The 17726-nt window shown below is 40.0% G+C and overlaps 1 protein-coding gene across 1 annotated transcript in view; it reads left to right on the forward strand.

Moving 5' to 3' along the window:
- The window catches only part of drosha (drosha ribonuclease III), a 263319-nt gene that overhangs the window by 219097 nt on the left and 26496 nt on the right, over positions 1–17726 (forward strand). The window contains 2 exon segments of the mRNA XM_062020897.1: positions 415–497; positions 7632–7735. Coding sequence (XP_061876881.1) covers positions 415–497; positions 7632–7735 — 187 coding nt within the window.

Below are 17726 nucleotides of genomic sequence, written 5' to 3' on the forward strand. Positions count from 1 at the left end.
TGAGGCCGCAATGCAGGAAGATATGAAAACAAAACACCTCCCATCGTTTGCCTTTCAAATCGCACCGTCAGGCGCGGGTCAGCGAACGGAAAACGAGCGCCTTCCGCATATGAGCGTTTGTGCCCTGCAGCGACAGCGGCCTCTTCCTCAAATATTACCCATATTCCTATCCCCATATTCATTCCTCCCCTGGCTGAGGAAATAAGCGGAGGCGGCCAGATGCAGCTTACATTTCAAATAGGAGGTCATTTCACTTAGGCGCCGCTTACTCGCAATTCTTTTTTTTTTTTTTATTGCACGGCCTTGACTGTGCGCTTTAAACAGGCAGGAAAGCACTAAGCAAACAATTTCAATCAAATGTCATGCATTCATCCATTTATTTGTGACTAAGCTGTATTTATGTGCTTCTTCCAGCTTTTATTGCAGCGCTCTACATTGACAAGGATCTGGAATATGTGCACACCTTCATGAACGTCTGCTTCTTCCCCCGACTGAAGGTGAGCCCTCTATTGCCAGCGCCTGATCAATGAGCCGCTGAGAGAGACCACTTGGGGGCAGAAAAAGGGGTCGTGGAGGGGGGTTAATGGCGCTGCCCTAATGGTGCGGGCATTGACGCGATGCTCAAAGCGGCGCTGTGATTGCTATTTTAGTCATCCTTAATGGGAACTGCAACAGTGTCGGGACGCCGCTATTATATTGGCTTGTTAGTCGCCACTGATGCCATTGATTCAGCAAACGTGAACCAAAATGTTGATACCACAAAAAGGATAGACTTTAGTCATCCCACAATGGGGAAATGATGTTGCTGTGCAGATTCAAAAAGTCTACAAAAATTAGATAAAACACATGAAAACAACAGGGAAACATTATAGGACATAAAACACATTAAAAGAGTACTGATTCAACCAGCTGCTACTCCAGCGGCGCCATTTCTACATACAGCTACAAAAGTAAAACAAAGAAAAACCAAAACATTTGCAATAAATAATACATATTGCGCACAAATGCACAATATGACAAACAACAAAACAAAAACACTACCACTATTAACTAGATCCACTTGACGTCCATTGCCCGGGGGGTTCCCACATCTTCGGTCCCCTCCAAGGTTTCTCATTGTATCCCATTGGGTTGAGTTTTTTCTTGCCCTGATGTGGGATCTGAGCCGAGGATGTTGCCCTTTGAGTAGGGTTGGGTATCGTTTGAATTCGTATTATTCCGATTCCGATTCTTTGTTTCGATTCCGATTCTCGATTCCGATTCTTCTTGTACCATGCCGGGATCAATGTGTTTGGCAGGTAGTCCCTGGAAGGTGGTATGTATTTTGGGTTGAGAGTTTTCACCATATCCCTGCAAACATAAACAAACATGTAATGTTGCTGTTACTGTTAGCCCAGTATCAATTAGCTTAGCTCTAACGTTATTGCTTAACTAACCTAAATGTTGGAGATTCCACCTCTGAAAAGGGATGCAGTCTTTTGACTATGTGTGCAGTGACCTTTCTGGGGCACTCTTCCGTCTGTGGCACCGACATCTTCCCCATTGCCGCTACGGTGAACGGAGTACGCTGAGCACATCGCGGAGCCTGGCTAGCAGGTTGTAAATTGTCTATGAAAAAATATGCGGGCTAATTTGTTAGCTGCCTCAACGTTGGCACAAAACACATTATTTATTGCATACATATTGTTTTACTTACCGGATTCGGACTGCAGTGCAGTCACCGAGGTGCCAGGCTGGGCGTCGGAGCCAGAGGAGGACGGTCGGCGCAGCGCGTCGAAGACGGGACACGCATTTATTTGTACTCCATGAACTCGGAGGTGCTTCATCATGTTCGACGTGCACCCTCCTAAGTACGAAACAGTCCTGTCGCACGTGTTACATTTCGCCGATATTTCATTTTTTTTAGTAAAATAAAGCCACACTTTCGACCGCCGACACCCGCTATCCATGCTTGACTGACTTGCTCGGCTACCTAGGCTCGGCTATGCTAACACTTCCGGCGGTGGGCGCTTCTTCGTTGGTGTTCAGCGGCTTCTTCTTCCGTTCGGCGGACTTATTCTTTTTTTCCGGTCGGCGGACTGGGTATCGAAACTAGGAATCGAAATTTAAACTTTTGAAAGATTCCGGGAGTATCGGAAAGTTAGTCCCGGTTCCAATCGATACTCGATACCCAACCCTACCTTTGAGACACTTCTGATTTAGGGCTATATAAATAAACTTTCACTGATTGATTGAAAAACCCTATCTCAACACCCACATACACCACACTCTAAATGCACTAAATATAGTTTATTTACATAATCTACAAGCATTGATAGTTTGCTTATATACATTAAGTTCATTTCTAAACATGTTCATTGTGACGGTTTCTCCCTTGTGTTCCCAAATATTTACACCATAATGTGTTGTATCATTTTTTGGATTGAATAGTAAATGTATATTGCTAGATAGGGATGGGTTCCTTTCACATTTGAATTGATAAAGTACTCATTCTCGGTACCTGGTGATCACTACTCAACCTTTTTTTGTGTGTTCATGTGTAAATAAATAAATTGTTTGATTATAAAATCTATTTTTTTTAATTTAACAAATAACATTGAGCTGATAATGATAATTGTGCTGTCCAGTTGTTTTTATAAACTTCTGAATCTCAATTTTAGGTATTAAATACAGTCCAAGACTTTGCATGCCGTTGCAATTCCAAGATGTTAGATGTTAGTCGTAGACTATGGTGTGTTGCCGAGGCAGGGAGCGTCTTTGTCATTAAGCTGAATCTAGTCTTTTCTTTTGCCCTACAAAGTGTTTATACTGTAAATATTGCACTTATTACACACCAGCAGTTTGATTGTAACGAGCACCTTAGCTGGAGTTTTCATCGCCAAATCGGAGGTGTTGAAATTGCCTTGTAAAATTGCTAATGAGTAGCATGTGTATGGCAAATCCAATGTAAATCAGCATCAAACATGTGCGTTTGAGTGTCTTCTACAAGGCATACTTGCTTTGTTGGCATAGAAAATCAATACATATAGGTAGTCTGACTGAATTTCCTGCTTGAGTGCTTGTTTGCCCGTCATGCGTTTGGGTTGGCCGAGTCTGCAGGTAGCACTGACACAATTCAGTTGATGCCCCTAAAAGTACCGAATTCGGTTCCCATGCCTCGTAATGACATTGACTATTTGTTTTAATTCAACAATTATCATCCATAAATCGTAAGTTTCAGACTTTAAACCGCTACTTTTTTTTTTTGGAACGCTTTGAACCCTGCAGCTTATAAGACAGTGTGGTTAATTTATGAATTTTTCTACACTGACGGCCATAATGCAAATACTTTTTTAAAACAAACAAACAAGCAAAGACACTGAAAATATGTGTTTTTTGTGCTACGTCGCCATTTTTTAGACGAGTTTGCTCACTGCAGGTGCTGCAGTACCTTTCTTTTTAGAGCTTTCAACAGGAAGTAGAAGTGCCGTTCCATCATCTAGCCGTCCCTAGCGGTTTTACTCATATGGATCCTTCATTCGTCACTCTAAGCAACGTTTGTAAGTTTTACAATATAACTAAAACAGTTTATACTTACTAAACTGTCCCATGTGTGATGTTTGTAGGAGTGTTTTCATGCATGTTTGTACGCGCTATCGTCATGTAATGAATCTAGCATCGTTAGCATTAGCTAATATGCTAACACGTTTACGAGTGTTTGTGTTAGTATTATTACCTTACAACAGCATTCTTTTCGTATTATATCATTTTCACAAATTCCGCAGTAAATCTACCAAAACAGCACCATAAAGTTATTGAGTCTGTTTATCTGATTGGAGAGCTAGCTTCAACAGCTAGTGGGTCCATGACGATGACTTCTGTTTTGTTTGATCATCCATTATACTGCCATGATACAGACACTGTTTGGAAACAATTAAGGTTTGTAAATAGACATTTACAAAATCCTTCTGTGTGAATAACTCATTTCACAACATGAATATCTTGATTTGATTGATTCATTGATTGAGCCTTTTATTAGTAGGTTGCACAGTGAAGTACATATTCCATACAATTGACCACTAAATGGTAACACCCGAATACGTTTTTCAACTTGTTTAAGTCGGGGTCCACTTAAATTGATTCATGATACAGATATATACTATCATATATACTATCATCATAATACAGTCATCACACAAGATAATCACATTGAATTATTTACATTATTTACAATCAGGGGTGTGGAGGGGGGGAGGGGGTAGGATATGGACATCAAGTAGTGGACATAGATAGAGAGAGAGAGAGATTGAGATCAGAAGGCATAAGAAAAAGTATCTGCATTTGATTGTTTACATTTGATTATTAGCAATCCGGGGAGGGTGTTAGTTTAGGGTTGTAGCTGTTTGGAGGTGAACTTTTATTGCGGTTTTGAAGGAGGATAGAGATGCCCTTTCTTGTATACCTGTTGGGAGCACATTCCACATTGATGTGGCATAGAAAGAGAATGAGTTAAGACCTTTGTTAGTTCGGAATCTGGGTTTAACGTGGTTAGTGGAGCTCCCCCTGGTGTTGTGGTTATGGTGGTCATTTACGTTAAGGAAGTAGTTTGACATGTACTTCGGTATCAGGGAGGTGTAGCGGATTTTATAGACTCGGCTCAGTGCAAGTTGTTTAACTCTGTCCTCCACCTTGAGCCAGCCCACTTTAGAGAAGTGGGTAGGAGTGAGAAATAATATATGTATAAAAAAAATTATAACGCATAGTAGATGCGGCTTGTATACCAGTATGCTCAATAGTCCATAAAATAGGGTAATTATCATCCACACACCATATATTGTAACATGCATCTAAATATGGTACGGCTTTATTGTAGGTAAATCGGTGCCGGCTACTACCGATGGAATTCCACTCCTACTGACTACTCTGAAGTAAATACACTTGTCTCTTGAGGATTTGTAACCAAAGTTAGAATAGAATAGAATAGAATAGAAAGTACTTTATTGATCCCTGGAGGACCTCCCATGCAACCTTCACAGCTTGCATGTGAAGGTTGTATTCCCTTTGGTGAGATACTGTGAGGCTCCTTTTTCATGTAAATGGTATTTATAAAACCCAAAACCAGTGAAGTTGGCACGTTGTGTAAATCGTGAATAAAAACAGAATACAATGATTTGCAAATCCTTTTCAACTTATATTCAATTGAATAGACTGCAAAGACAAGATATTTAATGTTCGAACTCAAAAACTTAATAACTTATAATTTATTGGCAGCAACACATCGCAAAAAAGTTTGCACTGGGGCATGTTTACCACTGTGTTACATGGCCTTTCCTTTTAACAACACTCAGTAAACGTTTGGGAACTGAGGAGACCAATTTTTGAAGCTTTTCAGGTGGAATTATTTCCCATTCTTGCTTGATGTACAGCTTAAGTTGTTCAACAGTCCGGGGGTCTCCGTTGTGGTATTGTAGGCTTCATAATGCGCCACACATTTTCAATGGGAGACAGGTCTGGACTACAGGCAGGCCAGTCTAGTACCCGCACTCTTTTACTATGAAGCCACGCTGTTGTAACACATGCAGAATATGGCTTTGTATATTGTCTTGCTAAAATAAGCAGGGGCGTCCATGAAAAAGTTGTTGCTCGGATGACAACATATGTTGCTCCGAAACCTGAATGTACCTTTCAGCATTAATGGTGCCTTCAGAGATGTGTAAGTTACCCATGTCTTGGGCACTAATACACCCCCATACCATCACAGATGCTGGCTTTTGAACTTTGCGCCTATAACAGTCCGGCTGGTTCCTGGAGGACACAACGTCCACAGTTTCCAAAAACAATCTGAAATGTGCACTCGTCAGACCACAGAACACTTTTACACTTTGCATCGGTCCATCTTAGATAAGCTCGGGCTCAGCGAAGCCGGCTACGTTTCTGGGTGTTGTTGATAAATGGCTTTGGCTTTGCATAGTAGAGTTTTAACTTGTACTTACAAACTGTAGTTACTGACAGTGGTTTTCTGAAGTGTTCTTAAGCCCATGTGGTGATATCCTTTACACACTGATGTCAGTTTTTGATGCAGTACCGCCTGAGGGATCAAAGATCCCAGGCATTGCCGCTTACGTGCAGTGATTTCTCCAGATTCTCTGAACCATTTGATGATATTACAGACCGTAGATGGTGAAATCCCTAAATTCCTTGCGATAGCTCGTTGAGAAATGTTTTTTTTAAACTGTTCAACAATTTGCTCACACATTTGTTCACAAAGTGGTCACCCTCGCCCCATCCTTCTTTGTGAATAACTGAGCATTTCATGGAAGATGCTTTTATACCCAATCATGGCACCCACCTGTTCCCAATTAGCCTGTTCACCTGTGGGATTTTCCAAATAAGTGTTTGATGAGCATTCCTCAACTTTGTCAGTCTTTTTTGCCACTTTTGCCAGCTTTTTTGAAACATGTTGCAGGCATCAAATTCTAAATGAGCTAATATTTGCAAAAAATAAAGTTTAGCAGTTCGAACGTTAAAAGTATCTTTTCTTTGCAGTCTATTCAATTGAATATAAGTTGAAAATTATTTGCAAATCATTGTATTCTGTTTTTATTTACGATTTACACAACGTGCCAACTTCCCTGGTTTTGGGTTTTGTATGTAATGCATTTCTTCATTTCCAGTTAAAAACTGCATAGCATTAACGTCCTCGCTCACAGTCTGGGTTGGAATGAAGCAAAAGCTCATGCGCGGCGGACCGTGCACGAGTTGGGGACAAAGCTCGGTGGCGGCCTCCCCTCTGAAGCTCTGCCGCGGTCTGATGTGCCGGGCTAATTGCCGTCTCGGTGAGCCTCTCCGGGGAGAATCCCGACTCTGGAAGGAGCTGAGCTTTGCGTCATGGCCGCCTCATTTCCACTTCCAAGAGGGAAAGTTGCAAAGCGGCGGCTGGCGCGTACACCACCACCCCACACACACACACACCACCCTCACACCGCGTTGTCTCGCGTTTCATCCAATTTGGGCAAAAACAGAAGCAATGAAGGGCCCTCCCTTTATAATGACTTCTTCCGCTCCTTGCTGCGCTCTGTGATTACGCATGAGGAGAGCAGGCATACTAAAAAGTGGGCAAAATGCTGCTCCTCACATTTCTCTTCTTTAGGCTGCAGCTGTGCAGTGCAGCACACCCAACCCAAGAGATGGGGAAGTGGAAAGGAGAAAAAGGGAAACAAAGTGCAGCTTCTGAGAGGTCGGGAGCAATAAAGCGAAAGAGCAGGCAGTAGAAGCACTCTTTGTAGAAAATTAATAGGAGCAGACAGTTCTGGATTCAAAGTCTTCCTTTTTATGACGAGGCTGCTTCGCTGTTAATGGAAGAGCTTTTAGAAGTCCCCCCTGGATAAAAGAAATGTATCAGGGCGGTACACCTGGGAGACTCCAAGTCGTACCATATTTCTGGACGCGGATTGGCTTTTGTCTTAAGTAGTCTGTGATTTGTCCAGATGGAGAGTTCTATGCTGCTGATGCTTGGGCTGTGGGGGGTTCACAGGGTACAAATGGAATAAAAGCCATTGCAAAGCAAGCACAGATTGTTTATTTCTTACATCTCTAAAAGGAAGTGTTTTCATGGCGTCCTCTCTCCCCTTTGCGGGTTTTGTGTGTTGCAGGAATTCATTCTGAACCAGGACTGGAATGACCCCAAGTCTCAGCTGCAGCAGTGCTGCTTGACTCTAAGGACAGAGGGCAAAGAGCCCGACATCCCTTTGTACAAGTAAGACACACTCTTATTGGCCTTTCAGTCAACATGGACCTTATCATGAAAATAGATTAAACAAGACATTTGATTTGTCATAATAAGAAGCAATGCTCGTTTTGTACAGGATATTTAGGTCATTTTATACATTAAAATAACAGTTTATTTTTCAGGAACAGTTCCCAGCTTATCGATTCCTTGGAATCACTTGCCATTTTTGTAAATGTTCTTTTAATGATTGTTCCGGATGGGGATGACGTCATTACGCGACGTGCGTAGTGACATCAGATTGCAAAATGTCGGTGCCCGGGCAGAACAAACACTACCATATTACAACAAAAGATTGCAACAGCGCCACATGTAATAATTAAAAGCCTGCTAGTTCATCAAGGAGGACATACGAGCAATATGCTGAAACATTTGAACACACAACATGCAATAAATGTAAAAGTCACGTTTTTTAACCGCTCTGATGTCATCCCAGCAGCAGTAACGCTAGCACGTCATCTGAACACAAGAGGTACTAACATCTCCTATCATGTTAGCGCTATTATTTGTTAAATTGAAATTAATACCTTTTCAATTAGATGTGCATGTCAAGAGACATTCTGACTGGCTTTAAGGCGGGCAGCCGCTGAACGAATGTCACTGAGCAGCGACTAAGATTGTGGTCAAAAGTTAGCATTTTTGGTAGGTGAATGTTCAATTGTAGTCAGAGAAAAGTTGCATGTTTTCCTGCAACCAGGGTTTCTCTGTCATTATATTATACGGGTGAAAAATTAGTATATGGTGTGAAAGTCCATTCATATCAGCAATTACCTTCGAATGTGGATGACTAATACGTGATATTGACTCATACATGCAAGCCTTTGTTATATTTCTGATCAACAGGGCTTACCATTTTTGAAACCTTACATTTTCTGAGATTTTAAATTCAAAGTTTTTCATAAACTGCCATAATCATCAAAATTATAACCAATAAAGGCTTGACACATCTCATGTTACTAAATGTTACATTCTTGTATAATTTGCGCATGATTAAATTCTACTGAAGAATATTCATTTCTTATATTTATTTACAGAGAGAGCAGAGCAGAGCAGCTTTATTTGTCCATTCTTAACATGTACAAGACACATAAGAACTGAACCCCCAATAACAAAAGGTTATTGGGGTTTTTTTATGCTATGATGTGCCTCTTTAGACCTCACTGTAGGCTTTGTACGGTAATGTTACCTCTAAACTAAACAAACTTGATGCTAATTCTCCTTTTTTCTTTTTTTTTCAAAGTAAGAAGGGATAAGACAAACGTAAAGGAACCAAACTGTTAAGCAGAATCGAAAGTGGAATCGGGACTGGAAAAATCTTATCAATTCCAATCTCCAGTTTTAAGTAAATATTACACCTGTCAAATAACTTTTTTAATCAGATTAATCACATTTTGGAATTTGGATTAACCATGATAATCAAAGGTGATTACTCGCTTGCACAATTAAAATCTGCTTCAAAAAAGACTCAAATATTTGTACACAAATGCCATTTTTTTCAGGAAGTCATTTAGGAACAGTTTTAAACGTTTTACTTGAATACATGTCTTTTTTTTTTTTTTTGCACAAAACTTGGTAACCGTTTTATCTAAAGTACTTTTGGGATGTATTTTGGAGTGAAATCTGCCAGCGAACACTCATTTTTGGAGTGACTTATGCATAAGGATGATGTTTGTTAAGAAATCATCGATTTCGATGCCATTATCGAATCCTCTTATCGAACCGATTCCTTATCGATTCTCTTATCAAATCCAGATAGGTTGTTGTATATGGGAAAAAAACACAATACTCACTTTTGGCAGCCTTCACTTATAAGCGGTAGAAAATGGATGGATGGATGGATGTTAGTGCCCCTTTAATTGGGCCACCTAAGAAAAATACATGCAGGGAAAATCCTGCATTCATTTGTATTATTTTTTAGACAGACCTGCAACTCTGGAGTGGTGTAGGCTACAAGTTAACGTTATCAGACACACACAAAAAGGCTAACGTTACCGTTAGCCACTGACTATGCTTAGGTAACGTTAGTCTAGCTAACATTACTGTAGTCCTGGTTGACAAAAGAGGTAACGTTATTTTAGCCTTCTGGCTACAAGTGAGCAGATATGGAAATTAACCGGCAACAGTTAACGTTAGTTACTCACCGGCACTATCACTGGGACTGCAGGTTAAAGCAGAGGAAGAGGGGCGTGCTTCGTCATCTCTGTCGCTGCTTCTCCACGTGTCGAAGACACGACACATTTCTCTAACCTTCAGGTTATGTACGGCCTGAACATGTTTCAACATGTTTGTTGTACTGCTCCCCTTACAGGAAAGCGAAGCCTGTCAATAATTGCAGATAGACGTTTCCTCGTCGTATTTCTTAGTGAAATGAAGCCATGCTTTAGAGCGTTTTTTCCGGTCCGTTGTTGTTGCTGCTTCTGTATCTGCCGCCGAATGACTGAGCTACGTCATTTTCTGTGACGTGACACAGGACATTTCCTGTGACTCGGGATTCGTTCCCAGGGATTCAAATAAAGAACCAAATCTTTTTATTTACAATAGTGGCTTCGATAACCCGGAACCGTTTCTCAAAAAGGGATTTGAATCCATGGAATCTTTTCTTTTCTTATCGAACAATCGGGAGAACCGGTTTCGAACATCATCCCTACTTATGCATTGATCTGATTACTGAGGTAAACGAGCTTGTTCAAGCAAAATTAATAGGTTGAAAGTGTGATGTGGAAATGCAATGCATCATGGGTCTTGCTTGACTCTGAATGGCTTATTTAGATGGTTAATACAAGACTGCTTAAGGTTGTCTTTTTTTTCTTTAACAAGTTCAAAACATGGCGCAAATGTGCGGCTTCATTAACTGCCACAATCGTGGTCATTATCGCTTTAGGGAAAAAAAAGATTTGCTGAGTTTTGACTTTTTTCCAGCGTGAAAGCAAAGCGGAAGGAAGTCGGGTTAGTGAGTTAATAAAAAGACGGCGAATAGGGCGATCAAAATTCACTTTTAACACCATCACCCGGTACATGTCAGTGTTCACGGCATTTTCACACCGGTAAGTTTTAATCAAAGCATGTTTTATTCAGTTACACACGCAAACATTTAGTAAGATGTTAGTGTTAGCCAAGCTAGCTACGGGCGACAACATCCAGTATTCTGGAATAAAGCATGTTGTCTGTTTACTTTTAGTCTTGGGTAAGCAGAACAATTTATATTATTTTCGGAGAGATAAAGATAAAGTTGTTTTAAAAGTAATAATGGGCTTGTTTTTTGGGGAACCCTGCTTATGAAATGAGGCCGGGGGAACTCGGGCATCTCAGACACACACATGAAAACCGTAGATTAGGCACAATTTGAAGAAACATGCCTTAAAATACTTGGCATTCTGAGATTTTCACCGCTCTTAAAACTCACTCGGTTGACGAAATATAGACAAGTTTGGCGGCACTTTTACTTGATTCAAACTCTCGTCCATGAACATGCTCATAGCTCATAAGAGTCAATTACACCAGTATTATTTTTTACAATAGGGCCCTGAGTAGTGAGCTGCCAAAAATTATATTTTCTTCAGCTGTGGTCCTATGGGCCGCAGCCGTACTCAGTTGTAATACACTTTCCCACCACTTGTAGCAGTAATGACAATCCCAAACAAACTGAAGAAGTCTGGAGCTACAGTTATACAGAAGTGCAAACATAACTAATGTGGTAAAGCTGTATTTTATTTAAGAAACATATATTATTCTTATGTATTATTAATTTGGCTAGAATGTATTTATTTTAGCACCGTGTAATTGTATGTACATTTATTTTTCATCAGTTCATTTGCAGTATATTTGATTAGGATCTTTTTTTTAAATCAGCCTGATCTAAGCCTTGATAATAATTTTTGTGATTAACACATATTTTCATATCATTTGACAAGGCTGTAAACTATAAGTAGGTTCGATTTAATTATTGAATATGATTCAAATCAAGATCAAGATTACTAAATCAGTTTAAATGTTTGAGTTGGCCCCAGCCCCTTTTGTAGTGAAAAATTTGGACTCCAATATCAAAATGTTTAAGAACCCCTAAATTACACAATGTTCTATATTTTTTTCAGGTAGAAAGCCTTTGGAATGAGAACAGTTGGTCTTGGTACAGTCCCTTGTTTTTTAAATGATTTTTACGATTTATTTTAATTCAATATTACATTGTAAACAAAGCCTTTATCCAACACGTATGTGTACCCAGCCCCACAATGCATTGCAAAATCACGTGACCTTTCGAGCCCTATTTTATGATTAATTTTAGTGTGTTTATTGTTAATGCGATCATTTTGTGTGATTAATCACATGAGTTAACACCTTTATTTTGACAGCCCTAATAAATTTCAACATATTTTTCCTCTTCTTGCAAATGGCAGGAAACAACCCTAGCAGAGCAAGAATTAATTGATTGAACAAAAAGTTTTGTACGTCCATTTTTTTTATTTTTTTTTATTTGGTTTTTGAGATGTTTTTGCCACACCTTTGTCTCTTTTTCCTTATACTGTCTTCCTAAACAAAGAATCACGTGTTGATGACTCAGTTTTTTATCGAGTATGACTGCAAAATAATCCACCATGGAACAAAATAAAGTTGCAAGTTAGCGTGATAGCATAGGTGAAAAACACTTTTGGGCCCCATGTGGCATATGATCTCCCAATGCGTTGTGGGCTGCTGTCTACATTTTTGCAGGCAGAGAGTTTTTGTTCACATCGCTGAGTTGGACGCGGTGCTGCAAGAGAGCCAACAACAAAGCTGGACTGTACCAAGACCAACTGGACCATGTTTTAAAGGCTCTGTACTGCCACAAAATAAGTAAAATGGGTGGAATTGATCTGTATGAGCACATCTACTGGAGAAAAGATTCAAATGATCTGCTGCTATTGTCTGCAGTTTGTATACGGGTGAAGATGCAAAGTCTGTAAAGACTGACAGACAAACCAACTTTGTGTGGGTTCAAGACCTTAGAATTTTCCATCTGACAGACACGACTGTTGTCATTTCAGATGTATAAACAACAGTCAGCCATTAATACTTTTGAAATACTTAAATCGTGGCGCTTCCTTCCCAAGTAAATATGTATTTATTGATATATCCAGATCCCAAGATCCCCATACCATGAATTGATTTACGTGGACCCCGACTTAAAGGCCTACTGAAATGATTTTTTTTAATTTAAACGGGGATAGCAGATCCATTCTATGTGTCATACTTGATCATTTCGCGATATTGCCATATTTTTGCTGAAAGGATTTAGTAGAGAACATCGACGATAAAGTTCGCAACTTTTGGTCGCTGATAAAAAAAGCCTTGCCTGTACCGGAAGTAGCGTGACGTCGCAGGTTGAAAGGCTCCTCACATTTCCCCATTGTTTACACCAGCAGCGACAGCGATTCGGACAGAGAAAGCGACGATTACCCCATTAATTTGAGCGAGGATGAAAGATTTGTGGATGAGGAACGTAAGAGTGAAGGACTAGAGTGCAGTGCAGGACGTATCTTTTTTCGCTCTGACCGTAACTTAGGTAAAAGGGCTCATTGGATTCCACACTCTCTCCTTTTTCTATTGTGGATCACGGATTTGTATTTTAAACCACCTCGGATACTATATCCTCTTGAAAAAGAGAGTCGAGAACGTGAAATGGACATTCACAGTGACTTTTATCTCCACGACAATACATCGGTGAAGCACTTTAGCTACGGAGCTAACGTGATAGCATCATGCTTAAATGCAGATAGAAACAAAAGAAATAAGCCCCTGACTGGAAGGATAGACAGAAGATCAACAATACTACTATCAGGAGACACCGAACCAAACACTGGACCTGTAACTACACGGTTAATGCTGTGCCGCCTGTCAAAGCCTAGCAATGCTGTTGCTAACGACGCCATTGAAGCTAACTTAGCTACGGGACCTCGTCAGAGCTATGATACAAACATTATCGCTCCACCTACGCCAGCCCTCATCTGCTCATCAACACCCGTGCTCACCTGCGTTCCAGCGATCGACGGAGCGACAAAGGACTTCACCCGATCATAGATGCGGTCGGCGGCTAGCGTCGGATAGCGCGCCTGCTACCCAAGTCAAAGTCCTCCTGGTTGTGTTGCTGCAGCCAGCCGCTCATACACCGATCCCACCTACAGCTTTCTTCTTTGCAGTCTTCATTGTTCATTAAACAAATTGCAAAATATTCACCAACACAGATGTCCAGAATACTGTGGAATTTTGTGATGAAAACAGAGCTGTTTGTATTGGATACAATGTGTCCGAATACTTCCATTTCAACCATCGACGTCACGCGCAAACATCATCATACATAGACGTTTTCAACCGGAAGTTTCGCGTGAAATTTAAAATTGCACTTTATAAGTTAACCCGGCCGTATTGGCATGTGTTGCAATGTTAAGATTTCATCATTGATATATAAAGTATCAGACTGCGTGGTCGGTAGTAGTGGGTTTCAGTAGGCCTTTAAACAAGTTGAAAACTTATTCGGTGTTACCATTTAGTTGTCAATTGTACGGAATATGTACCGAACTGTGCAATCTACTTATAAAAGTTTCAAACAATCAATTTCAAAACCCTCAAATTAAACAGACAACATGTTTTATCCCCAAGAACGTGTGAAATGGCATACAACTATTGGGACCCTCCCTTTTGCAAGAAAGAGTCCTCCTAGATTATTGTTTTCTGAGTCTATCTGAATAATGAGATGTGACTAGAATTGTAGATTAACAATTTATTATTTACAAACAACAGTAATACCAGCACTGAAGAGAGGACTGCGCCGTCTAAAGTCCGGACCATTCTCTGAAAATGGTTGCTTGTGTCAATCTTGATGGATATCAAAACCAAAAGTTAACTTGTCGTGTGTGTTGGACACACACATCTGTCCACTATGCCTTTGTCCCAAACCTAGTACCTCACCCTCTGGAAGCTAAACAAGATACAATGTGTGTCTCATGTAGAAAAAAACAGGGTGCATTCATTATGTCCTTGAACATAATGTACTCCACATGAGGTAAGATCTCATGTACAGTTAGTTCACTCTGCCCCAAGGGTAGAAAATATTCTAACAAAACATACCAATTCAAACGTACCAGTCTGAAAATGCTGTGAACACAACATGTCAGCTGATAAAGTTACAAGTGACGTTTGGTTTCATGGCTGCTATCTAAGCCTTTTTTGGTTCAATTACTGGTCCAAGGCTCTTGGCTTTGTTCTAAGTTGGAAATAAGTACATGCAGTCGGCCCGCAAAGCCCACAATGCATTGCTTTTTCTTTTCTTTTCTGCTATCGCACATTTTTAAATTCATTTATTTGTATTCCTCATTGCTTTCTGCATGTAAAACAAATTTTTAATCAAATGTGTTTTATTCAGTTTGTTTCATTAATTGGATTGACATTATGTGGGGAAAAAAGAAGTTTTTGTCACACTTATACAAATGAATAATGAAAACCATGTGATGACAGTGCTAATGTTTCCTTTGTGGATCAATCCACAAATAGCATTTCAATGTAATGTTATGTAATCCTATTAAACATAACCGCATATAAAAGGTTTATATCGCATCCTTCTTCTGCTCACAAACAGAATGTAGGCTGTGGATGTATAAAAGCTTGTTGTAAGTGTAAACAACCTCGCCCCCTCAGGGAGTTGCCCACCCTCACACTTTGACAAAAGGTCAAGTAGCAAGTTTCATTTCACTGAATGCCTTTTGAGAGCTGACATATTTGTTGCCATGGTGATTGACAAACATGGTTTACTGCTTCAAGAGAGCCAACTAATCATGAAGCACATATACTGTAGCGCAGTGGTCACCAACTTATTCAAGCCCATGAACACCCCTTCTCCCCCGCATATATATATATTTATATATACATACATACATACACTACCGTTCAAAAGTTTGGGGTCACCCAAACAATTTTGTGGACTAGCCTTCATTTCTAAGAACAAGAATAGACTGTAGAGTTTCAGATGAAAGTTCTCTTTTTCTGGCCATTTTGAGAGTTTAATTGACCCCACAAATGTGATGCTCCAGAAACTCAATCTGCTCAAAGGAAGGTCAGTTTTGTAGCTTCTGTAACGAGCTAAACTGTTTTCAGATGTGTGAACATGATTGCACAAGGGTTTTCTAATCATCAATTAGCCTTCTGAGCCAATGAGCAAACACATTGTACCATTAGAACACTGGAGTGATAGTTGCTGGAAATGGGCCTCTATACACCTATGTAGATATTGCACCAAAAACCAGACATTTGCAGCTAAAATAGTCATTTACCACATTAGCAATGTATAGAGTGTATTTCTTTAAAGTTAAGACTAGTTTAAAGTTATCTTCATTGAAAAGTACAGTGCTTTTCCTTCAAAAATAAGGACATTTCAATGTGACCCCAAACTTTTGAACGGTAGTGTATGTATATACAGTGTTTCCCCGATAATATTTGGGAAAGGGGCTAGGTGGGAGTAGGCCGGCTTCGTCGCGTGAAGAAGCCTACAATTTTTGGTTGTGTTTTCCGCTCCATATGTTGAATGGTAATATACGATATTATCTCGATATTTTTTCCGTAAAGTAAAAACAAAACACAAAACAGTCCTAGTTACCTGAGATACTAAGTATGTCCTCTCATATAGAACATCTTTGATTAGCATCTTTGCTGTCGGTTCTTAATAGTAAAGCACAGTGCGCCTGTCTCATAGGGGATCTTTGAATAGTGTGTTTGCGGTAGATTTTTTAAAAACCACACAGTTCTCCTGTCATGGAAAGGATCTTTGACTAGTGGTTTTGTAGTTGGTTCTTAAAACAGCACAGTGCCCCTGTCACATAGAGCAGTGGTTCTCAACCTTTTTTTAGTGATGTACCCCCTGTGAATTTTTTTTAAATTGAAATACCCCCTAATCAGAGCAAAGCATTTTTGTTAGAAAAAAAGACAGCACTATGTCATCAGTTTCTGATTTATTAAATTGTGTAACAGTGCAAAATATTGCTCATTTGTTGTGGTCTTTCTTGAACTATTTGTAAAAAAAGATGTAAAAATAACTAAAAACTTGTTGAAAAATAAACAAGTGATTCAATTATAAATAAATATTTCTACACATAGAAGTAATCATCAACTTAAAATGCCCTCTTTGGGTATTGTAATAGAGATCCATCTGGATTTATGAACATAATTCTAATTTCTTCACAAAAAAAGAAATCTTTAACATCAATATTTATGGAACATGTCCACAAAAAATCTAGCTGTCAACACTGAATATTGCATTGTTGCATTTCTTTTCACAGTTCTTTTTGACAGACATTTAAAAAAAATCTCACGTACCCCTTGGCATACCTTCAAGTACCCCCAGGGGTACACATACCCCCATTTGAGAACCACTGACATTGAGGATCTTTGACATGTGTTTTTGCAGTTGGTTCTCTACAACACAGTGCTCCTATCATAAGAGGATATTTAGCTTGTGAGTTTGCAACAAACTCCTAAAAACAGCACAGAGCTCCTGTCACATAGAGAATCTTTGACAAGTGTGATCTTACCAGCGCATGCAACACATAGCAGCTTTGTGAGCCCCCCCCCCCCCCCCCCCCCCCCCCCCCCGCCCTGCTGAGATTGCGCTACAGCGACGCTCGCAAGTGTCTTGTTTGCTGTTGGCGCGCGCTGGCTTGTAAGTGAGAGGAGAAGGAAGTGAATTATTGATATGAGTGTCATAAGTGACCACGCTGCATTAAAAATGGATCGCTCTCCTGAAATAAGTAAATTGTGTGTGAATAATTCAGGGCGACTTGCAGCTCGAGCACAGCGTGTTTATGCTAATGTTAACATTTCAAAACGTCTCCCAAGTTTTGTCTTTCTGTCTCGTTTCACACGTTCGTCCCCGCAGAAGAATCTCAAATGACTGCTCTTCTTTCTCTTCCAAATGAGGAACATCTGTCAACCGTTCGTT

Source organism: Entelurus aequoreus, linkage group LG15, assembly GCF_033978785.1.
Source record: "Entelurus aequoreus isolate RoL-2023_Sb linkage group LG15, RoL_Eaeq_v1.1, whole genome shotgun sequence".
NCBI lineage: Eukaryota > Metazoa > Chordata > Actinopteri > Syngnathiformes > Syngnathidae > Entelurus > Entelurus aequoreus.